Genomic DNA, 25,264 nt, shown 5'->3' with positions numbered 1-25,264 from the left:
CCATCCCGCCGGCGACTTACATGTTCGCCGGTGGGATGGCAGGGGTAGGCAACTCGGGGAGATTAGTCGCCCGCGAACAGGGAGTTAATCGCGGGCGACTAATCTCCCCCGTGTGCCAGAGCCCTTATACCACACATCTAAACACCTTTCACCTGTGTAACATTCACTTGTGTAACATTGCATGAATACACCCTTACATCAGTTTAGACACATTTAAAACACTCATCCAGTCTCTTATCCTTTACTGCCTTGACTACTCCAACGTACTCCTTGCAGGCATTCCAACACATCGCCTTTCACAACTCCAGTCTGTTCTAAATGCTGCTGCAAGACTCATTCATCTATCTCAGTGTTCCACATTAGCCGCTCCCCTGTGCGTATCTCTTCACTGGCTTCCAGTCTCCTCTAGAATCAAATTCAGATTACTAACACTCACATTTAAGGCCCTTAACAATGAAGCCCATCCCTATATTTCATCTCTGATCTCAAAATACACTGCTTCACGCAACCTACACTCTGCTTCTGATCCCTATACGTTATAAATGTATGTACAGTGTTGGGTATGGTGCTATATAAATAAATGATGATGTAAAATTCCACCACTCTGTTCATTTCTGTGGGACTTTTCAAAACATATATAGAAATTGATGAAAGCAAAAGTTTACCCTTTGGTCACTCTGAACCCTGACAAACTATAATTTCACACTTTGATAAATATGCCCCCTATTGGAGATGCCAGCAAGCTGTATGTCACATTACAATAATAATTCAGGATGGGCATTTTATAAGATTTGCTTGTTATCTCTGCAATGGCATGAAAAGAGATGTCATTCCATTAAGAGAACTGTGAAATATGGTATAGTCCCAATACATTTTCTGACAAATTGGTGCATTGCATATCTTTGCTGTCCAATTTACTTCTATGTTGTACAAGGGCATCAGCAGGCTCCAAACTGTTTTAATTGGTTCTAAGTAGGTCTTTTAATTTAAAGGATTGTAAATGAATAATATTGAATCTATAATATAGAACGTGTTGTTTAGTATGGTTAAATGAAAAAATGTAAATAACAGAATGGCGGCTTTACTATAGATCAGGGGAATCTTAGCAGTGATGCTTAGCAGTCTGATACAGTGCCGCATTTCTAATCCGGGTGCACCGAGGCCGTCCTCATTCTGCGCCCCCCGTGCTTGAACACAAACACGCCCCCACTGCGAGCGTGCATGTGCAAACTTTTAAACTCCCATACGGAGCAGTGGGGAGAGGTCCCCATTGCTCCGTATGGGAGCAAAATTTCGCTGTAGCGGAGTGGCATGCCTCCCTAAGTTTCTGCCGCCCTTGGCCTGGGCCTTTGTGGCCTTGCCACAAATCCATGCCTGCTCTGATATGTTTTTGATATTAACTGACACATTTGTTGCTTTGAATAGTCAAACTCCATTCTGTGCTATGGGCTATCAGAGTTCTTACATGCCACCAAATAGTTAAGCCCCATAATATTAAAAATGAATGCAATGCAAGTTAATGGAAGGCTAAATGATTAAAAAACACTTTTGCATACTGTAACAAATTGTTACAGGGTGTTACAGTTTGGTAAAAAAATACATAATAAATTATAACCTCTGTGTTTGCTAATTAAATTAGTGTGTAGGGGTAAAAGGAAGTACTCATCTGGATGACTGGTAAAGTACGTGTAAGGTACAAGCTGCTTGGTGTAATCTGTACCTCTTAGTGGTCATGCACAGAACACTTGTGTCTGGGGCAATAGCTGACACCTTTTGCCAGATAAAGATTTTAAGCAAAGGGGCAGAATGCAACACTGCTGTTTGCAAGGCAGCTCTGTATTTATTGCTTACTATAAGGTAGGGCTCTGCTGCTACCTGCTTACCTGGCCCAGGTAAGTGTCAGAATAACATGTTAACTAGGGGGCATTTCTGGGGGTGCCCACATGCTATTCACATCAAAAACCCTCTGGATGCAGTATTGTATTTAGAGAGATGCACAGCTCTTTGTGCTCTAATCTTAGGGTTTCCCCATGGCTGGTATTTTACTGGCAAAAATGATGCTTCACGCCAATGTTATTAATAGGCAAGATAATAGGTAACATATATAAAATATAGGAGGGCTGGTATTTTTTTCAAGTAAATGTGACCACCCTAGGGTGGTACAAAGAGCTGTGCCTTAGGGCACCATGCTTGCTCTGCCCCTGGCCACATCCATCACCCTCTGGTTATACCTTTGTTACACAACGCCACAACCCCAACTTTCAGGGGCGGGCCAAGCCTACCTGTTGCCCTAGGCAGCCAGGACGGCCACCTCACCCCTGCACACGCACACCCCAACATGTGCAAGCGAACATGCGCTGTGACCTAGCGGGGGGTGGGATGTGTTGCTCAAAGACAAGCGGCAGGGGAATGGGAGCGTGGACATGGGGTAGGCAGGGGAGGTACCTGCCTGGTGCCCCCCCAGAGTTTTTGCCTACCCCTAGTTCTAGCCCTGCCAACTTTAATCCATGCTCAGCCTGTTTCTAAAGATTTCTGGGTGCATTTCATTGCTTTTCAATGGTGGAGGTAAGCTTTAATTCAGGTGCAAATTACAGAGGGAGACTAACCTGTTAATGCTGGCGATTCCTGGTTATTACGTATACTACAGTTATAGAGTTAATTAGTATTATGGTCAGATGTTGCCTGGTCCAGTAACCCACAGCAACCAAAAATACATTTACTTTCAACATTCTAAATAGGCCAATCAAAGTTAATTGTTAACTGACTTAAATTGGTAACTGGACCTGCACAAACTTTTACACAGCCCATTAGTTTTGAACAAAAGCAGCAGGAGGTTAAGAACAGAAATTTGGTTGTGTCCTCTTTTCAAGAGCCCCCATTTGCATGACAGACTTTTATGTATCGTGTTTAATTGTGAGTTATGGAGTGTGGCTGTGATTTACCCTGGAGACTTCAGACACAAATAATCCACCACATTAATGGCAAGGAAGTGATATTTTAACTTTGGTGAGTAACTTCCTACTGCTGCACACTGAGCAGTTTTAAGAAATCACGTTACACAAAACTGGTGCATACGTGACAAATGTTTGCTATCTATACATGCTACTATGTGACTTCCCAATCTGATATACATCCATAATGCCTTGTCTGTGGCAGGGCATTACACATATTTAATAAATAGGCTGTGTGTTCTGGGCTATTATACATGAACTTGGTACTGTATTTATTCTACCATGTGTACTGGGGGCACTATACTTATAAAAGGTGCAGCATTTATCCTGCTATGTGTTATATGATGTATTTTAAATAAAATGGGTAATGTATTTATTTTTTCCTGTGTTCTGAAGTATAATGCATAAAATTGGTACTACATTTTCCTTATCATGTGTTTTGAGGACTGTCATGAATGAAGCTGACCCCACACTATCATGTTCTAAGGGAATTATATATATATGCAATGGGGTCTGGGATACTAGAAATCCATGTAGAAAAGGTCTTAAAGAGGAAATCCAGCGTCCGAACCAAAATTTTTTAATGAGCCTCACACAACACAGAAACCCCTAATATACTTATCACTGTAATCTGTTCCTTCAAAAAGTATGAATAAATACCATTTTATATGCTGAAATCCAGCTGCAAAACAGTTCTCTTTCTGCATTATTTGAAATCCTGGCAGGGCAGAATGAACTAAAACACTGATGTTACAAATTGTAACAACTTCTCCACAGTTTACAGACAGCATTCAGGGATTGTATAACCCACAATGCATTACACTGTGATGTAACTTTCCTTACTGAAATCACGTGTGCAGGGAATTGTGGGGTTTGGAAGATGCAGGCTAAGAATAGTAAACTACTGTTAGATATTATTTGTCTCAAAGTAGTTAGCCAAATCAGCACAAGAACAGGGGGTTAGGTTTAGGTAACTGTTACAAACTAGTATTACATTAAAAATCATGAAAAGGCTGCATATTTTTTTGATAGATGTACATTGCAAAGTTGCTTGAAACTATATTTATTTTTCAAAACGCTTAATTTGCCTTTGGTTGGACTTCCCTATTTAAATTAGCATCCCCAAACTCAAAAATCACCTTCCACCACTAACACTTTTAAATGGGATGTTGAACCTTAAATTAACTTTTAATTTATCATAGCTGTATTGTTCAGTTAGTCTTTGTTTATTGTTTATCAATCTTTTCTGGTTCTCTACTGTTCATCTTTCATTCTGATTTCTAAACTGCTTCCTCCCTGCTAGCCAGAAAGCAGTTGAAATGTAAATGTAAAGCGGTAAACTACAAAATGTAAGTCACTGAAAACCACAACACTGCTGTGAACATCATACTAAAAGTTAATATGAACTACAACTTTAACTTTGATACAATATAGATGGAAAAAGTCCCGCCTTCAGTTTAGTAGTAGGAGGAATAGAGTTTTCAAAAAATGGAATCAAAACAGTGATGCAGCTGCTGTCGATACAAGTTTTTGAGTGTGCATTTGGATGAATTGGCACATATGCAAGAGTGTGAGAATTCCCTTAACAACACATGTATTCGGTAGCGGAAAGTGAGTCAGGGAGAGAGACTGATTTGTGCGATGGCTCGTTGATGAGGAACAAGACAGGAAATGGCCATTTACAGAAAAGGAATTTCTTTGCAAGGAAGTTAGCATTGCACAGTGCACTGGGAAGCCTGAGCTAGGCTGAGAATGCCAAGTAACAAATACAAAAATATTAATATTCCTTATGTGGGTATGAACAAAGCAAAATAAAGACATTTCACAGGCATTTTTAATGCAACCAAGCAAAAGGATGGGGAGTATTGCAGTCTAGCATTCCTGTTAATGGGGATTTCAGAATAATAACTACAGTTCAATTTGTTGTGGAGTGTATTTTTAGTGGTCAGGTATTGTTTGTACTTTGTTAGGTCCTTGTCCAAGCCTCTGTAAAGGATGCCTGTCTCTGATTAATGGTGTAGTGTCGTGGAAGGGTTCAATGAGCAGTCCATTAGCAGCGGAAATGGATCTGGCTTTAATGTGCAGGGATTCCCCTTGGGATCACATGATCTGCCAGAATACATCCTCCCCATGGGCTGACTTCTCCTGTACACTGGAGCATCTACTGTTACAAACGATGCTTTGTGTGAGACAAGTAGCTTGGTGCTTTAAGCCCTAGCATTTGCCAAGCTGAATTCCTATCATCTTTCTGGGCTCTTTTTATTTTCCTGGGCTGGGTTCTTTACTCCTCACAGTAATGTTCTTAATTGTGCTGTACTGGTTTCAAAGAACAACTCCTAGCATTGCCCAGCTGCTTTACAATGATCTGTTGTATCCCAGAAAACACCCCAAGCTCTGTGGCATAACTACAGTTGCACAAGCAAGAGTGCAGTATTTGTACCCAGGCCCACACTTCCTGTCATATCTGTTATGATGCTAACACAAAGTAATTAAAGTGACAATTTTAGAGGGTCACTTGCAAATACTTTTTGAATGAAACATCTCCCAAAAATGGCAGACCTCCTCATTAATCAGTTTGAAAGACAATGCCGTAGAAACATTTTAAATATCTATTTAATTTCTTATTTTTTGTGGTGTTCTATTAATCGCAATGTGATTCATCCTTGCATGGATGCAGGCAACACATAGCACTAACCATGGAAGCCATGATTAAGCTGGGTGCTCTTCCTTATTCCCCTAGAGCACACAGGACCTGCAAGACAAGTTGTGTTAATTAATTGTTTAGGAGGCCAAATATAAGCAGCAAACTTCAACCCTACATACCAAGTTAGCAGCTTATTGTTTCATAAATGGGCATTTAGACAGAAATGTATTGGGCTGGTTAAAAAATTCTGTCAGCAACGGTGTCCTCAAGCAGGGTATTTGCCCTGGGCCTAGCAGTGCTCTAAAGAGATTGTTCACCTTAAAAGTAAATTTAAGTATGATGTAGAAAGTAATATTATGAGACAGTTTGCAATTGGTCTTTTTATGAATTGTGGTTTTTGAATTATTTTGTTTTTTGTTCAGCAGCTTTCCAGTTGGGAATTTTGGAAGCTGTCTGGTTGCTAGGGTCCAAGTTACCCTAGCAACCGAGCAATGATTTTAAAAAAAGACTTGAATATGAGCAGTAGAGAACCTGAATAGAAAGATAAGTAATAAAAAGTAACAATAACATTGTAGCCTCACACAGGATAATAATTTAAAAACTATAAAAAAATTAAGACCAATTAAAACATTGCCAAAAATTGACCATTCTATAACATACTAAAAGTTGAAGGTGAACTAACCCTTTAAAGCAGCCCTGGACACTATCACTTTTATTTTTTGTATTCATTATTTTTCTTCATTCTTTTTACATATATGAATTTGTATATTTATTCCCAAATGATCCCAAGTATCTGTTACTACAGCCTTGGAAAACAGGGTTCATGCAAGCATCACTCAGACTTCTTATCAACATTCTTGTAGGCTGGAGGACAAAAATATAAAGGGCCCCAACCTATAAGAACATTTCCCCGCCCTCAAGCACTGTGTCATTGAGAAGGCAAAGCTGTTTCTTTGGTGGAAAAATGTTAGTATGTAGGTAGCTGAGGGAAGGCAGAGGGCCAGAATTACAAAAAATCTTGGCAAATATCTAGACTTATAGAAGAATAGTGACACTTTTTGTTAAAATCATAACATTTCACTATTGCTTTAAGTTAGCTATGCAGGCGCAAATAAAGGCTGCTGACCCCTTCGGCCCAGGCTATAAGCCTATCAGCCCATGTATGGTGCCCTCCTAAGAGTTGCCTGACCAATATTCAGCTACAGGGCAAAAACTGCATCAATGCCCTGATGCCTGGTGGGTCTCTGTAGGCTCACAGTATGATCCGTTTGTTGTATACCTTTATGGCCTGGAAATCACACTTTAACATATCTTGGGGTCCCCTTTGCAATGGGGAACCCTGATGGTTCCCTGATTGTCTAGTCAAGCCTTAGGCAAAGCTACAGGATGAGTGCCCTAGTATCTTAGCAAAATTAACATCTGAAAATGAAAAGAAAATGTATTTAATAGATAGAAGTAGAAAAATGAAGGTGCAGTGTAATCCTCAACTGAACAATTCAGTGTGGGATGTATAGCAATAGCAGTGGATGGTATCTTTGTGGGTGCTCAGAATGTGAATAGCATAGGAAGAAAAGGAGCAGCTCTGGTTCATTTCCAAGCAATATAAGCACAGACCATGCCAGGCTAGAGGAAAGCGCGCACAGCTGACTTGCTAGGAGCCCCTTACACAGAGGTTCACCATAAAGGGGCTGTACCTCCACCCCAATCCCTCGGCTTTCAGCCTTGCACTCACTGCGGCCCTTGGAAGCCACACTAAATAAGCTGTCTCTTTCTTCATTCCTCGTAACTATATGATTTGTTTGGCGGTGCCCGCTATATTCCTGCCAGGGTGTGTGTTATTACGCATTCACTTTGTATATCCGTGCATTGTGTGCGCTTTGAGTGTGTATATGTGAAAGCAATGCCTTCCTTTTTCAGGAAATAATTTGCCTGCTGCTGCTCTTCAGGCTCCCTGTAGGGGGAGAGGGAGAGACGGACACACTTACACACACACACACACACACGCACACACGCACACGCTGGCTCTCAGACACAGACAGCAGGCCAGCTAACACACACACATGCACAGATCACACACAGGAACGCCGCACAGATCTGCGACTGCACCCCACACAATGCATATACAGATACACTAGCATCAGTGCCACAGGCCGGCACCTACATCCATCAGGAAGGCTCAGAGAGCAGCCTGACATACACGCAGATGTCACACACAAGCAGGTCTGTCACATTCAGACAGCTCTGACACACGGTTATGTCACATTCAGACACAGCGCTGTCTCATACACACAGATAGAAGTGACAGTCACCGGGCTGAATCACACACTCAGACCTGTCACACATATACACTGCTGCTGATTGCTCCGCTTAACTCTCCCTTCGCCAGGAGAAGATCTACCAGACCCATCACATTCTGGTGAGTACTAAAATGGCCATTTCTTATATTAATGTGTACGAATGTGCGCTGCCGATGTGGGGATGCTGAATGGGTTCCTGGCACAGAACTGGTTACAGACCACAGATTGGACATGCTTTGGCTGCTAAGGAATAATCTTGGGTAGATGTATTCTGGGAAAAGAAAGAAACAGTGCTAGGCTTTGCGCTCTGGCGATCGCGGGGTTAACGTGGCTATCCCGGGACGGAGCAGTAGGGAAGGGAATGAAGGGGCAATGCGCTGCGGATATTGGCCGAGTAGAGTTAAGCAGTGGGTGCTGCACGGGTTTCTAACTGGGCTGTGTTCCTCCTCCCCCCATTATGTCCTGTAAATAGCACATACTTTCCCTGCTCCCAGACTGACCCCCCCCCCCCCCCCCCCCCCAGACATACCGAGCATTCCTGTAACTCTTCCCAGGCCCGACAAGCAGAAGGGATGGCCCTGAAACTGGAAGGCACACACATGTTGGAGCCCATGCTGCTGCCCTGGCGCATCTATACGTGCACACATGCTGTTTGCTCTCCGGCCGCTGTCACAGGCAGATGCTGGCTTCTGTCAAAGCCGCTACAAGGAGCCACACACACAGGAATGCAGCAGCCTGTTACCCACACACACACCAGCTTTCTCTGTATCCGCTACAAAGGCCCACTGAGTACACTGTATTTGTGCTGTATATGCATCACTGAGCTCTGTGTATAAAGAGGAAGTCAGGGGCAACCGCTAGAAAAATAACAGCTCACGGGTTTATTCCTTATCCTGCATAGCTGCCAAGCGTCCCCACATTTCCAAGGCTAACACCTGTTTTTAACATTATCCTTGGAAATGCCTAGGTGTTTTCAAACTGACCAACTGCACATATGTATTTGAATGATGTTTTGGCCAGATAATAAGTTGTTAGTTCCAGCTATAAGGTTTGTAACCTATACTTATGGAGATAGGGTGCCTATGACATAAATAATCGTTCTCATGGTGGCCATTAAGGGTTAGTAATGAGTTAGGGGGAAGTGTGGTACATTAACTCACACAGATATAAGGATCCCTGGAAAATAGTTTCATACGTTGGCCTGTTAGTGTCATACTTCAGGGCCCATTTACTAATATACTGTAAGTGGTAAATTGCACTGGAGTGGTTAGTTGCCAATAGCAACCAATCTTGAATTAGCTTCACACAGTCTTACTATAGTTAGGAAATGAAAGCAGAGATCTGATTTGTTAAGTAGATACTTGCGCTGAAGCAATTTAGTACCTATGTTTTTAAATCAAATCCTTCATGCATATCAGGCAAAAGCAACCAGTGATTTGGCTGGCCAGGATTCTGGGAGTTGTAGTTCAATACTAATTGGAGGGCAGCATGCTTTCCTGTTGTGATGTATATGAAAAATATAAAGTTTGCATACGGAACATAAGAGGAGTGTGTGGGTCTTTAGTAGAAAGTTATCATGCTGAAGGTTTATGCATATTCATTTCCATTACTTATGATGTTCATTGACTAAATTGACTAAGCAACATGAAATAAATGGAACAATGACTTGTAGAATAAAAAGGGGTTAATAGTGATGTTTGGTAGGCCTCTCCCAGGGGAATGCTGCCTCACACCCATGTGTGACTCAGAGGCAGGTCATTAATGTCTAAGGGTCACTCTCTGTGTCCAGACCTTTAATGTCTTCCTTCCTCCATGGACGGAAACAGGTAGCAGAGAATAGCTGAGGCTGCAAGCCTGGTATGACAGTGAAGGCTGGAGCAGAAGAAATAGCATGTGGGGTGGGGGTGAGCGCAGAGTTTAGACAGTCAGGATTATTTCCAAACCAAACCCCCAAATATTGAGTAGCCAAATAGTAACATTCAACCTGCAAATCAAATAGGAAAACCAATGGAAATACAGTAGAACCCCCATTTTAATTTTTTGAAGGGACCAGAAAAAGATGGTGCAAAACTTGGGAAAATGTAAGATCAGGGAAGTTTATTATGTGTTATATATTAGTGGGACCACAAAACAATGGTGTAAAATGCAGGAAAACGTTAAATCAGGGGATGTAAAATTAAAGTTGTACTGTATATATTTAGCAACCCCAGCTGGATTTCTTTGGAGCATTGGCAGTGCTGTGTATGTATGAAAAAGGGGTACTGGCAGGGGGCCCTGTATTCAGTGGATAGATAATGTGGGGGTGGTTGGCACTTCTGCTGCTCCTATACCTGTTCTGTGAAATGAATTATTTGGCATGGAATTAGTCGAGGGGGAGTTTGGCAGTTGGTACTGACACTGTACATGAAGCTTAGTTCTAATCTTAGCATTCTCTGATGGAAGTGCAGCCTGCATTGCATATCTTTCTGTGCAAACATGCCACAATGTAGAGCCCTAGCTGTCACCAGTGCAGCTCATAAAATGCACACATATTACAGTGGAATGGAACCTATGTTTTACATGTTTACACATTTTACACATTTTTCTCTCTTTCGCTTCATCTTCTGTAACCTGCTTTTGTTTCAATGCAACTTTCTATAATGAGTTTCTTTTTTGCCCTTGCAGGTCTTGAGTTGGGTGTCTGTAAAGATCATGTGATTAATGTGTATCCTGTTACCCTGTGGGCTCCTCGTCATATCCTGGGGCAATGCTCTACAGTGCCTGTCAGAATGTCAGCCTGCAGCTCATTCACAGAGCATGTCTGGAAACCAGGGGAGTGCAAGAACTGCTTTCAGCCAAAGGGGCAGCACCAACTGGCAGCTCTTAATAGGGGAAATCCTACACAGCCTCCTCCTCCTCCCCCCCCACCACCTCCCTACAGAGGGTATCATGCCAAGATTGTCTCCAGTCAGAGGTCACGTGCGGCCACTGGGTTCAGACCCCCTGTGGCCAAAAAGCCTACCATTGCTGTTAAACCCACCATGATGGCAGTTGAGGGAGCTGCTTGCCAACCAACCCATGGCCAAGCAAGGGCAATTTTGCCCCAACAACCAACCCAAAACCAAACACCAGTCACAGTTTGTAGTGATGATCAAGCAAATAACAACACAGGATCTGAGCCAAGTGTCACCAATAACAATCTCATGAGCAGTAGTGGACTCACAGAGGTGCTGAAAGAGATTGCAGGATTGGGGAGCACATCTGATCCTAGGCCTCCCCCAGACCCCAGAACCCGTGAGACTTTTCTCTGCAGGATCAATCAGTGTTACCGGCGTTCCCTGGAAAGAAAACCCTCCGCAAGCTGCCTCTCTGGAGGTCGTCATGATATGGGAGAGACAAAAAGAGCTGTGCGAAAAGTGGCACTAAGTGGTGAAGAGGGGGCAGTCATCAGCTGGGATGGTGGACGCTTCTGCTACCCAGAGTTCTCCAGTGGTGAAGAGAGCTGGGATGATGAAGGTGAGACCGAGAGAGGGGAACGGGAGAGCTGGGAAGAGAGTGATGAGGAACTCCTGGCCATGGAAATACGAATGAGGGGACAGCCACGTTTTGCTAACCTACAGGGGGGCAGTCTGTCTCCAGTACCTGGGCGTCCAGGTGGGAGAGAAAAATGGAACACTGTGCCTCTGCGCCAGAAGTCATTGCAGAGGGTTTGTGCTGTGGATTATGATGATAGTTATGATGAGATTCTAAATGGCTGTGATGTGGCTGAAGACAGGAGTGTAGCTGCTATTTGTCCTTCTCCTGATCCGTCCATGACTGAGTCGTTTTCCTGTCCCCCTTCTTCTTCCTCCTCCTCTTCTTCTTCAGGGGGGTTATTTTGTAACGGTGAAGTATTATCAGATAAAGCAGAAGAAGGTTCAGAAGGTGCCACACAAGGTGCGGTTCAGGATTGTGGTATGGCACAAGCTAAGCCTTATCGTGTTGTGAATCTGGAACAACCAGTCTGTAAGCCTTATACGGTGGTAGATGTGTCTGCAGCTATGGCTGGTGACCGCTTACGTCAGCCCAACACCAGGTTAAAGAAGGCAACTGCAACTCGATACCAGGAGGTGTGGACATCCAGTACTAGTCCTCGGCAGAAGATTGCAAAGAATGAGGTGGTAGAGGCACCCAAACGTAGCTGCCACAAGTCAGCTCCCACCTCTCCTACTGCTGGGTTGAGTGCCAACACTGTGCCTGTCCGATCACCCAACTTGTCAGAAATTAAGTTCAACAGTTATAACAATGCTGGCATGCCACCCTTTCCAATTATAATCCACGATGAACCAGAATATGCTCACAGTTGCAAGAGTGCTGATAAAGTGCCTATCCTTATTAATCCTGGGGCCTATGACAACCTGGCTATATACCGTAGCTTTGTGGGGGCAAGTGCGGTGTCTCCGATTCCCCCTGAAAAGGAAAAAAGATCAACTAATAGTGTTACCAGCCACACATATGAAGAGATAGAGACACCAGCAAAAGGGCAGAGAAAGCAGGCTTCTTTAAGTGAAATGACACAGGAGGTTAATGGTTGTCCCAGAGAGAGTGCCAACCGGGTGCTTTCCCAGATTGTGGCATCCATACAACCGCCTCGCTCTCCTCCAGAGCCTGTGACTCCTGAGTCTACAAGTTCTGAGATACCTACCTTACCAGAGCAACACCCTGATGCTGAATCTCCGCAAGGGTCACTGGAAAGACCCAAGACACTCTTTACTTCACAGAGTGATATGACAGGAACTCTCAGCTTTAAAAAGGCATCCCCAGTGTCTTCCTCTGAAGTGAGCCCCACAATTCATGGCACCAATGAACCCCTGCCACCATTTCCCCCCCCACGTTCAACTTCTTCTCCCTATCATGCTACCATGCTGCAAAAGCATTTTGCAACACGTGGTAAACCTACTGGAACCAATCGCCCGTCACCAAGTGAATATACGACACAACCACGCCGACAGTCAGATGGAAAGCCACGCCGATGGATCTCTTTCAAAAGCTTTTTCAAGAGGAAAAAGGATGGGAGTGGGCCGAGTGCAGCAGAGGAGAGGGGTGAAGAGGGCAAATTATTAGGGCTGGATGGAACAGTTATCCACATGCTCCCACCACCACCAGTTCAGCGCCACCAGTGGTTTAGTGAAAGCCATGGAGAACATGGAGAGAAACCAGCTATTGTGTTCATGTGTCCAAATGAAGACCAGAAAGTAACCAACTGTCAGGAAGAAAAAGTGGATGATGAGAACAAATCTAGCAGGTAGATTATTTCCACTAGCTGAGCACATTATTAGCTTTTGGGAATGTTGTAGACAGTATTGATCATCTTTAGGGCACAGTCATCCTGAGTTTCTTATGCATGCTGAGAAAAGTGGATCTGCTCTTATATGCAGCTTAGTTTTGTATTTTAAGCCTCTTTGTGCTCTATGGTGATACTGAAATCTACCAGGAGCAGTTACAGTGTAATCAAATGAACACCTTTAGAATGAATTACATTCATTAATTAGGTTACTAGACATGGTGCAGTTTTATAGCTTAAATTACATTACCTCCTTTTTCGCATTTTGTAGATATATTTTCCCTTTATGAATACAAAAAGTATGAAAGCTGTAATTGAAAATTAATGTACACAATTATGCTGCCCATAAGCATACCAATAATGTCTTAGGAAACAAAAGTTGGTATGACTACTGGTAGGTGTATGGTGGCCTGAACATCCTGATCCATTTTTATGTACTATGGATATCTGTCATATTGGAAATTGGACTGATTTAAACATTTTATCTGCAGATGCACCATGAGGAAGTGTTTATTTCTTGCTGTGCCAATCATTTATGCTCTTTGTCCTACCATACATTGTGTACTGCCATGCATTCTAGGTTACATCAGCCAGTTAAATCTCAGCTCCCATGGGAGGCAATTATCCTCAAATGCTTTCCCACTGGCAGTAAATTATATCACCAGTGGCAAAACATATGCAGGGATTCACTTTATTGCCAGTGGGAAGGCATTTCAGGGAGTTTTATCGCCCATGGTAATCTCCCCATGAGCCATTACCCTTAAAGTCTAAATTTGTGTTATTTCCTGTCAGGTCATCAGTTAGTTATATGTACGTACCAATTTGATAAGTATCTTTAATAGGTAATTAGGATATAAATTATCGGTTAGTTAATTATTATTTTGGAGGGTAAAGGTTTTCTCTAAAGCTGGCAAGACACACATCAATATAATCGTATGCAACAAAGTTTCGTACAATATTATGTGCATGTACGGTGGGGACCGATATCACAAAAGCCTTGCATAACGGTCATCTTGGTGATCAGGTGGGACAAAAGATTTTGATCAGGCATATCTGTAGGTTTAGGGCAATGGCACACAGGGAGATTAGTCGCCCCACGATAAGTCTTTGTTCCCGCTGGTGACTTATCTTCCCGCAGTGCCATCCCATCAGCAAGAATATAAATCGCTAGTGGGATGGCATATGCGTCATTCCGTTTTCCTGAAGTTGCCTGAAGTTTCCTTGAGAGCCAACTTCGAGCGAATTTGGGAAAACGAAGCAACGCCATCCCACCGGCAATTTACATTCTTGCCGGTGGGATGGTATGTCAAGGAGATCCTATTGTTTCTACCTCGATATCTGACAATTCAGCCTTGAACATCAGTGGAGGGTACGAATGATTTTCTTGTGACCAATGAGAAACTTGCCTCAAGCGGCAGGGCCCCCAAAGTTACCAGGGGTGGTAAAAAGCTGCTCCCAGTAAGAGACGAATTCGTAGTTTTTAAAACAGAAATTCGTCTGTGCTCTACACTAGCGGTAAAGGTAAGCGCGGGGGGGGGGGGGCGCATTGCAGGAGCTTCCTCCATAAAAGCCCCCCTCACTCATTAGGCACAATTGTTTGACATAAGATAAGGACATAACATGTGACATAGCATAAGGATTCAGCAGATCCACATTTTAATGTGGTAGGTCCCTTAAAGGTACTAGCATGTCGGCAGATTTGTCGCCTACAATAAATCTGTGCTACCTTGGGCAACAATTCTCCCGAAAATGCCTTCCCTTTCACTTACCATTTAAATCTTAACAAGTATAATCCATTATTCTCTTTGCTTTACTCTAATTCTTCTTCCAATTTTATCCTTTGTTTCCTTGGGTTATCTGTATTTTTCATTTCTTTCTTGGAATTGTAACTGCTCATGTTCACAGTAGTATATGCCCTAACCTATTTTGTCCCTGGCTTCTACACACGTGAAATAACATGCTTATTCCTGTGCAGGGAGACAGAGCAGCTATTACTTTGGCTGTGTTCTAAAAGTGGGTGGCACATTGCAATCCCCTCCCTTCTCTCCTTATCAGACCTGTAATGGGGGTGGTATATGTTGCTGCTGGGCAGTTACAGGGGTGGGTGTTGGGTGACACTCCTTCAGAGTTAAACACAGGTGAGGGGAGAGATCAGAACGTATGTGGCAAATACTACTTCTCTGAATGTGATCTTTCACCCTTTCTGACGATGGGGAGCTGTGTGAGTAGCAGGACACGGTGAGGCCAGGCCTTTTCCAGCAGACAATCATTTTTCTACTTTTTACATAGAATTCTATTTAGTTTTCTGGCTTTTTACACATGCTTTCATTCCTTCCATGTTTTCCCTATTGCGCCCACGTTACTTTTTCGTGATTTCATTTTGCTTCTCCCACATTCTTTAATTCTTCCTCTTTTTATATGACAGCTTTCACTTTTGCTGTGTTTCTCCTTTCACCCACTGACTACACATACAGAGCATTGTCAGTGTTGGGACTAGCCACACCTATAGATATATTTCCTACAGAAGTTTCTCTTGCTGATTGAGATAACATATTTTTTTAACAGCAGAGTCTCTGCTTCTTTTTAGTATCCCTGATACTACTCCAGAACAAGAACCCACCTCGCCTATAGGAACACCCCTGACAACACCATCCCCAGATGAGCTGGTTGTGGGCAATTCTCTGCAGTTGGCAGAACCTGACATGCAGGCTCAAGGGGAGTATGTACCTGCCTCTGATTGCTCATCTGAATGCAGTCCTGGAGGCGCAACCTACAGCAACCTAGGTAAGAAAACATTTAGCATAGTTTAACATCCATTGCAAACCAACATACCGCCTGCTAACCAGCAACCATTGCTTAGTAGTTAAGACTGCTTCTCCGAGAGTTCTAATGATTTTTTGGTTTAACTTCTGGTACACATCCAGTTCCTTGGATGTGTATAGCTGTATTTATATACTCCTTTACACAGACATACACAACTGATAATAAAAAATAACTGGTACACTAAGGGGCTGATTGATCAGTGCTTGAATTTTAATGTTTACCATGATTTTAGTTTTTTCGCGCTAAAACTCACAAACTCCAATTATAACTTAACATCAAGTATTTTTTAAGCTATAAAAAAACTCGAAAAACTGGAATGTAAAACATAGGCATCTAAAAGCTTGTGTCATGTAGAAGTCAGTGGCAAAATTTAAACTGTTTATTCAATTCAAGGATTTCAAGTTTTTCAAGTTTTTTTTGCTTGTAAACTCGCAAATTGGAGGTATTCGAGTTTTTTTTTTCCACTGTTTTATTCAATTAAATTTTTTTTTAATTGTGAGTTTATTCAAGGTAGAAAAAAACCCTCACAAATTCGAATTTTGATGAATAGACCCATAAGCCATTAAGGGGCATACGTATAGTGGTAAATAAAGGGGCAGTATAACTCCATCTTCAACATGAGTTCATTGAATAAGGCTTTTGACAAACTACCTCACAAGGCCCAAATATGGAGTAGTTTAAATTGCTTTGGTTGACTTGTTTGACTCAAGATATAACAAAAGCCACAGAAGCCCTGTTTATTGAAGTTAGAAATGCACCAGATCCACTATTTTGGGATTTGTCCGATCCCCGAATCCTTTGAACAAGAGGATACACTGTCCGTGTGCATACCTCCCATATCACCACTTAAACGTAATGTGTAACATTAATACCCGTGCAACAAGTACTGCAGAGCTTTATAAATATGACATTTATCTTATACCGTATTTAACACTGTTTTACACACCTCTATAAAGTAAATTACTTAATTAACAGTTAACACAAAGCTATGTTATAGGAAATCTTCCCTGCAGGGGAAAAAGAGAAAAATGTATTAAACAACAAAGTGCATCCTGACAGAGGAAGCAAGAGAATCACAAGAATTATACGAAAGAGAATGGCAAAAGTTATAAAGAAAAGAGGGAGAAAGTGTGTTTTTAATAATGTGCAAGACTTTACTCCTTGAGAGGGAGGGGAAGTAGGGAATAAGTGATATATGAACAAAAGAGAAACAAAAGTGACAGCAGGTTAGAAGTTAAGGTGCCCATACACCTTCAGATCCGCTCGCTTGGTGATGTCGCCAAGCGAGCGGATCTTCTCTCAATATCCCCCACCTACGAGTGGGTGATATCGGGAGAATCCAGGCTAATTCGATCATTTGGCCCTGGGGCAAAACGATTGAATTATAACAACGGGTATAGGCAAAGTCGGTCCGGGGACCGAATCAACGAGCCGATGCGGTCCCTGATCCAACTAGATTTTTTAACCTGCCCGATCGATATCTGGCCAATTTCAGGCCAGATATCAATCGGGCAGGCTCGTCGGTAGTGCCCATACACGGGCCGATTTTCTGCCAAATCGGTCTGAGGGACCTATATCGGCAGCTAGAATCGGCCTGTGTATGGGGGGGGGACCTTTAGTGCAGGAAGGTGTTCCATTTGAAACTGAAATATAAACATGCTGCAGCACTCCGAATTTGGTGCAGACAACAAATCAGGCAACATTTCAGGTGTAAACCCTTTCTCAACACTGTACACTGTGTAATAAAACTCCCTTAAATACATGTGTAATGTGGGAGTGGTAAGTAAACCCCACCCTCCAACTTAGGTACAACTCTCATTATGCTCAGTAAAATACACAATTAAAGTGTCCACAATTAATCACAATCCTTAACTAGTAATAATATATTGCTGTGTAGATCACATGTTCCAGTGAAATCCATTCAATCTGTAAAAGGTCCGTAGTCCGTAGTGAAATCCATATTCAGTACAAGAGCAATCCATAGTCCATATTATGTATAATAAACTTGGTAAATCCATCCCGATATTGTGACCACCACTTTAACAAATGATTAAAATCTGTTATTGTTTTACTCACATATTGATATTGCTTGGATCTGATTGTCTGCATGGTAAAACATCAGTCACCCCAAGGACAGGAGCTAGGGAGTGTATCCATGCTCAATGATACCTTTTTGGTCACTGATATCATTTACATTCTCGATTACTGATACATTAGAATAAAGACAGGTTTTTTCACCAGAGGCAGACCAATTGTGTTAAGATTGCTGAGCTTGGTCCTACAAGGGAACTACTTCATGTTTGGGGACCATTTCAACAATGACAAGTGGCAGCAATATCTATATGGACCACTTTGAGTGTCATTTTGTATACCAAAATCCACTATTTAAAAGGTATGCAAGATAATACAGATGCTATATAGATGACATTATATTGTTTTGGGATTGATCCGTTGAAGATCTTAAATTATTCCATTCCACTTTAAATGATGCAGTACCCACTCTGTTTTTTCATTGACATCATAAAATGAGTATTAATTTTTTGGGTATGACTGGTGTAAAACTGGACAGTGGTGAGAACTGATTTATATAAGAAGGAGACAAATCGTAATAGCCTGTTACATTATACAAGCTTTTATCCACCCTCATCCAACCTATTGTTTCTCCTACTCCCTTGTAACTGGAGTCTCAAGTTGGACTTGGATTTCTTACTACTTTGTGCTATTCGGATATCTACTTGGAGCTGCTTTCTTGCTCCCTTGCCATTGTTCTGCTGATTGGCTGCTGGGAGGGGGATGATATCACTTCAACTTGCATCTCAGCAGTAAAGTGTGGCTGAAATTTATTAAAGCACAGGTCACATGGCTGTGGCACCCTGGGAAATGAAGAATATGGGTGAAATTTCTAAATTAAGTATAAAAAAATCTGTTTGCATTTTTGAAGAACGGATTTCAATTCAGGATTCTGCTAGAGAAGGTCTAATAACTCAACTACTACAACTTGCGTTTTCAAAAAAACATTTTTCGTTTTTCCATGAGAGTATTCCTTTACAAAATGAAGGTGAAACAAATTGTGACAGATCCTCTAGTGGAAGAACAGAGGTTGGGTGGAATGCAATGGAGATTTGTTAAAAGGGGTTACCCTGCTTATGTTCTAGAAACTCAAAGCAGGATGGTGGCTAATATTTCTAAATTATAACTAAAGAAATTAAAAAAGAGAAAAAGGACCTCAAGAATAGCATTTGTTAGCAAATTTTCGGTGGCTTGTGATTCTGTAAAGAAAAAATAAACACTTGCACATATTACAGACATACGCTTTGCTTGTGCATGCCTTTGCAGAGATTCCAGTAATGGCCTATCAGCATAATAAAAATGTACATGATATACTTGTGAATGCAAATATTTGGCAAACCGAAAAAGTGTACTTTTTTTGTGCTTGTGCTGCGTTTGATTGTAACCCTTTCAATGAAATTTTTTATACCCACAGGTCAGTCTCGTGCAAACATGATTCCATATAAGCAACCTCGCCAAACACGAGGAGGTAGCCCACCACAAGATTTGGATTCCCATCCCACTCCTCCTCCCCTTCCTAAGAAGAACTTGACACCTCGCCATGCCACCCCAGAAAAAAGATCTGGAGCCCCACTGAGTCTGGCCAACCCTACTTATGATACAGAACGCAAATGGGAGGCAGCCGGAGATGAGTCAGATAACTCCCTAGAGCGGGCAAAAAGCTGCAGTGGACAGATTGCTGAGTTGCAGGCAGAAGCTTTAAGGAGATTTTTTGCCCGCTGTGAAGATATCTTTATGGCAGGCCAAAGAGAGCCTATAAACTTTGGAATAGAGAACTGGCCTGACTTTCGACTGATCAGTGCAACAACCTGCTGCATGGCTGGGGATGCTGTTTATTACCGTGCATCATATGCAAAGGACCTGGGCAATCTCTATGCTGTGAAGGTAATTTAACGACTTGTACTACACTGGCTTCTAAAATGTGATGGAAGGTAGGAATTAAATGGGCAAAATCTTATCAATCATTCTTGTCTGCCATCAGTTTTAGCTGTCAACATATGTAGTTTGTACCTATAAACTAAATATATACTTATTGTCAATTTTCTTGTAATTATTGTGGTGCAATCCAAACCTTCTAACCACAGACTAGTTCACTTACATTTATTAAGGATTTAAAAAGAACTTCTATGTATGAAAATGTAGATTCTTCAGAATGTAAAATGGGCAATTGTTTGTGGGCTTAAGATGTGACTAGCAATTTACCATTGAATATAGCAATAAACTCCTGGTAAAGTATCATAAAATAAGCAACTGTAGCTAATTTGTGTAAAGAAACTGCAACAATTCAGTCCTTGTCATTCATGAGATGCAGAGCATGGCCAGGTAGTATTAGTGTCCAAGGCTAATAGTACTTTGCCTGATTCTCTCCTTGCTGCCCCCTAGCTACAAGCATGACAACTCCAGCCCCCCCAGCTATCGACATAAATGTCTCCCCAACCAATGCCACCATTTGCTTTACATGGCCATACCCCCAAGTATTTTGGAAATACATGCTGCAAAATTGGCTTACAGTTGTGTTTTATTATTGCTCCAAATGCCTGGTTCTACTATTTTATAGACTTTTGTTTTCTTGTTTATCCTACAGATCTTTCGCAACAAGTCCAAGCAGGCCCAAAGGGAATATTACCATTGCCTGGCAGTACGTCAGGGTCTCTCAGAGCACTTTAATATCCAGCAGGACTGTGGGCATTTCCTAGCAGAGGTGCCTGCACGCCTGCTTCCTTGGGAAGATCCTACTGTTTCAGAAGATGAGGGTGAGGAAGAGGAGAAAGAAGGAGAAAAAGTATCTGGCTCTACAGAATCCAAGGTGCCACAAGACAAACAACAGAAACAGCCTGTATCAGGCCACCAGGGATCACTTGGAAAACGTAGGAATAGAATAGTGGTTATTACACGAGAACCACCTCTGCAAACTCTGGCGGACTTTGTTCGTAAAGGTGAAGAAAGGCACCGCCGAGAGCCAGAGGCATACGAGCGCCAAGTATGTTTGCTTCTCCTTCAGCTGTGTGGTGCATTGGAGCACTTAAAGGCGCAGGGCATCACTCACTGTGATTTACGTCTTGACAACTTACTAATTGTTAGCTGCAAACCTGGTGTGAAAGGGTGCAGCTGCTATCCTGGTTCTATGACAGCAGAACAGAGTGACAGCAATATGATGATGGGTTCTTTAGAAAAGAGGGAAACACCATCATGTCCTGGTCGTCTCCTTCTTACCAACTTCAGCCAGGCGAAATTGAAGAGCCAAGCTGCTTGGCGTCCACAGGGTTTAGGAGATCCTACACGACTAGCTCCAGAGATTGTTGGAGCTACTCAGTACCGGCGGAGTGATGAGTTTCAGACAGGGATTCTGATCTATGAGATGTTGCACCTACCTAACCCATTTCAAGATGGAGGTTTAAAAGAGAAAGAATATGCCTGTTGTGATTTGCCAGTGTTGCCACGCCGCTCTCCCTATTCCCGTGGCCTTGGGCGTCTTGCTGGATTACTTTTGCAGCACAGCCCTTCAGACAGGTTGCAGGTGGGGCAAGCTAAAGGGGCCTTACGTTGTCTGATATGGGGACCTCGAGAGGAGGTGCTCCAAGGGCCAGGAGCTCTTCATAATTGGCTTGAGGTAAAGAGAACAATGTTGCTAATAAAGTTGGCAGAGAGATCACTAGATAAAGAGGGAGGGGTGACTTTGGAAGACTGGTTGTGTTGTCAGTACCTGGCATTTGGCACAGCACGGGGACTAGCACAGACAATTCGGCTACTGGAACATCATTGAAAGGGATATTTCCCCCATCATACACCCTCCAAAGTGTGTGTGCAATAGCTCGGACTTATCCCAACAGGCTCCGTTTAAGAAGCTTGAACTTTCAGTGTTATACCACTCCCTCTCTGCACACTTGGGCAGTTGACACGCACATGCTTTTTGCACTCTTTAAGCTCTTTGAGCCTCTTCCACAGACATATACATTGCTTTGCATGTCTCAAAAACACCATTTTCTAGCCTCCTACATAATGGACACTGAGACATAAATCTATAAAAAGTACCTACACATTTATTAACTTAGCTAAATAAATATAGTAAGGTTGTTTACCATCTACCAAGCCTATATTTAAGTCTAAATTAATTCCATTTATACATCATTTTCATCAACTGAGAGGAAGTTAATGTAAATCGATTTTCTGTTTCCTAATCCTCTAATGCAGGTGTGTGCTGGCTGCATGGGGCACTATGAATGTAATAGAACCCTTTCATGGAGGGATGAATATTTAGCACAGCACCCATAAGTCTGCTGTCTAATTAGTCCAAGTAATGACAAGACTTGAAGCCTTGGTAAAGAAGTCTGGCTGATACATAAAACCTTAGTCAGTCACAGGAGACAGTTTCCTACCCTAGTTACTGCTGCTACAGGCTGAAAACTCAGGGCTGCATAATGAAGTAATGTTTTTATTCTCTACAAGGAAAAGTGGGCTTTGGCACAGACAAGAAATGTATAAGGTTCCATTTCTATGTGTACACAGAATGTTTTGTGCACAATATATCATACACCCAGAGATGTAATAATGTAAGAGGAAATAAGTAGAATGTATACCATTAACACAATTGGTTGCAGTTTAAGATAGTACTATGGCCTTCCTCAGATTTAGAGATTCCCCTGACTTCCTGGCCTAAATATTCTGGTTCTGTTGCTATCCTTTTCCAGGCACTTTGTAGGCTGGTCACATCATCTGTGTCTTGCCATCCCACAGCCCCCCCATCAGGTCCCTATCAGAGCTCTAGTGTGCTAAGGCTTAAACGGACAGTGTTACAATGAGGCACATTCATTTACACCATAATCTATATTATCATTTTACTACCTGCTAAATAATACAGGCTCTGGCACATACCAAAATAGCATTCAGCTGCAGATGATGCTCAGAGCTTCCAAAAAAGGAACAACCAATTAGGATGAAGGTACTAACTTGATTCATTTATTAAAATCCATACTCTTTTACCTTTTCATAAATGTAACTGAAACGAAACACATCTATCATGCACTCATAATAACATGACACGCAGGCATTCTGCCAGTCTATGAGGGAGATTACCAGTAATAGTATTAATATGAAATGTTTTATTCTGAATGCTTTTAATACCATAAATCCATATTTATATTTATAAAAATACATTGATATGGTGAAAGGTGCAGATATGAAACATGGAGTGGCACTCTAAAAGCTTAAGCTTACTGTTTCCCACTAAACTGAAGTTGTAGGCCATATTACCCAAGCCTTCCCCCTGTACTTAGTTCGGAAAATATTAGATTTACTCCAATAGGATCATACGATAACCTTCTAGGAACAGTGTAGGTGAACAAAATGTGTCTCTAAGCAGAGAATTTAGTTTCATTAATGAATATTTACAAATGTCTCTGCTGCTACAGAATTTGGCTATGTGCAAAAAGGCCCACAAATAAACATTTATATGTTCTTCTTGCATTCGCCAAGGGCCTAAAACCATATCCTTTGTATAAGTTTTCATCAAATTTGGGGGATGTAACTGCAATTTGGCCACCATCCATCCCTATTCTAGGAATAGGACAAACTCTGTGTGTATATAAGAGCAATGGCATAATACATTTTATAGTATCGTTGCTTTAGGGGGTCAGGAATGGTTATTGATACCGTAAGAAGTATACAGAAGACAGAAGATTTGCTTTCTTCTTTAGATTTGTTTCTATTAGTGGTTACATCAACAACAATAAAAAAAACATTCTTTTAATTTATGAATATATATTAGAGAAATGATATATGCATATAACAAAATACTTTTGTTGAAACAGTTTTAGCTGCAACATCCCCCCCAGTATAATATACACCTTAAAACAGCAGGTTTCAGGTGCATCTTTCAGGCTGTGTGGGTGATCATAGAAAATTTGGATCCAAACACCATGAAGAGTCCCTGGGTTTTTATGAGCAATAACAGGGAGTACAGGCTATTACAGTAGCTGTAAGTGCCATTCATGTATATTAATTGCTGCACCTTAAACATTCCTGATTTACTGGGAGCAGGAGGCACTTTGTAACTAATCGTTTGGCTTTCAACGTGGCATCACAGGTTTTCAGATTTGAACATTCTGCCATTCTGTAACCACTACTTGCTTCCTTGGACTATATCATTGCATTCATGGGCTATGTTATCCTACTCGGAAGTTGTGTTTATGTCCTGGGTGCATTACTGCCGAAGGTACATATCAGTGGTTGGTACCACCTCTGTTATACAAGTGGTTTGGATATCTCTCGCTTTCTTTCTGTAACTCTTTCCGGTTATGCTGTGGTACTCACCCATGGTCATATTATTACAGTGTTAATAAATCTGTTTTATGGCACAAAATGTATAGTATGCGTTCTTCTACACAAACATGCTGTTAAAACACAGACGTGATGTTCCATGGAGACTGGGCTTTCACTCATTTGGGTATTTTCTGCTTCACTACCAGCATTTTGTAATGAAAAAAATGGGTGCCAAATACTTACCTGCATTTTGCATGCTTTTATTACCAAACTAATGTGTATTTGAAGAAGGGACTCCAGGCTGCAATTTAACTCCCACCAACACATTCACTTTCACAAAAAACTTTAGTGCCAGTAGTTCCTAACCAGGAACATTATATAAGAAACAGAACAGAAAGTACTTCCTTTGTACACAAAAGGTTATAACGTAATATTCCATCACCTGTTCATAATGGTTCACAAGTTCACACCACAGGTATTTGCCCCCATTGTATCAGAATCTCACAGTGTGCTCCATGGCATTTCACTTTCTAGTGGAAGTACTAGCCACTTGTGTCCCTACAGTCTGGCAGGTGTCACCTGGCAATCTACCACACAAGACAACCTCCATGGTGAAGTACAAAGCTGCTCATACTAGCTCACACTGTGTATCTAACCCTTCCTAGAGTGTTCTATAACAGTAGCTACCTGCCACTAACTTTACCTCATTCACAGAGCCCCTTATTCCTTTTATCAGGGGTGAGTTAACATTAGTGCATAATCTTCTTACCTCAGGTTCCTAAGTACATTCACCCCTGGCATCAGGTGGATTTCAAAGAAACAACTATGTGCTTCCTCCCTTTATACAGACAAGGAACAGAAACTACACTAACTATCCCTGGGCATAGGTTACACTTACACTCAGTAGGGATGGTTAACT

The 25,264-nt window shown here is 41.9% G+C and overlaps 1 protein-coding gene across 1 annotated transcript; it reads left to right on the top strand.

Moving 5' to 3' along the window:
• Positions 1-7,316: 7,316 nt before the first annotated feature.
• peak1 (pseudopodium-enriched atypical kinase 1) lies at positions 7,317-24,445 on the top strand. The gene is made up of 6 exons (XM_002937482.5): positions 7,317-7,423; positions 7,513-8,011; positions 10,557-13,155; positions 15,782-15,978; positions 19,502-19,971; positions 20,672-24,445. Exons 3-6 carry the CDS (start codon positions 10,661-10,663, stop codon positions 21,848-21,850), a joined length of 4,341 nt encoding a protein of 1,446 aa, XP_002937528.3. The 5' UTR covers positions 7,317-7,423; positions 7,513-8,011; positions 10,557-10,660; the 3' UTR covers positions 21,851-24,445.
• The last annotated feature ends 819 nt before the right edge of the window (positions 24,446-25,264 follow it).

This window comes from Xenopus tropicalis, chromosome 3 (assembly GCF_000004195.4).
Source record: "Xenopus tropicalis strain Nigerian chromosome 3, UCB_Xtro_10.0, whole genome shotgun sequence".
NCBI classification, from domain to species: Eukaryota; Metazoa; Chordata; class Amphibia; order Anura; family Pipidae; genus Xenopus; species Xenopus tropicalis.
This window is presented reverse-complemented; position numbering and strand designations above follow the sequence as displayed.

Excerpts from the sequence above, each read along its gene's own strand:
- peak1 (XM_002937482.5), top strand. The coding sequence starts at position 10,661 with ATGTCAGCCTGCAGCTCATTCACAGAGCATGTCTGGAAACCAGGGGAG. Across the intron at positions 13,156-15,781 it reads GATGAGAACAAATCTAGCAG|TATCCCTGATACTACTCCAG; the intron begins GTAGATTATTTC and ends GCTTCTTTTTAG. Across the intron at positions 19,972-20,671 it reads GCAATCTCTATGCTGTGAAG|ATCTTTCGCAACAAGTCCAA; the intron begins GTAATTTAACGA and ends TTTATCCTACAG.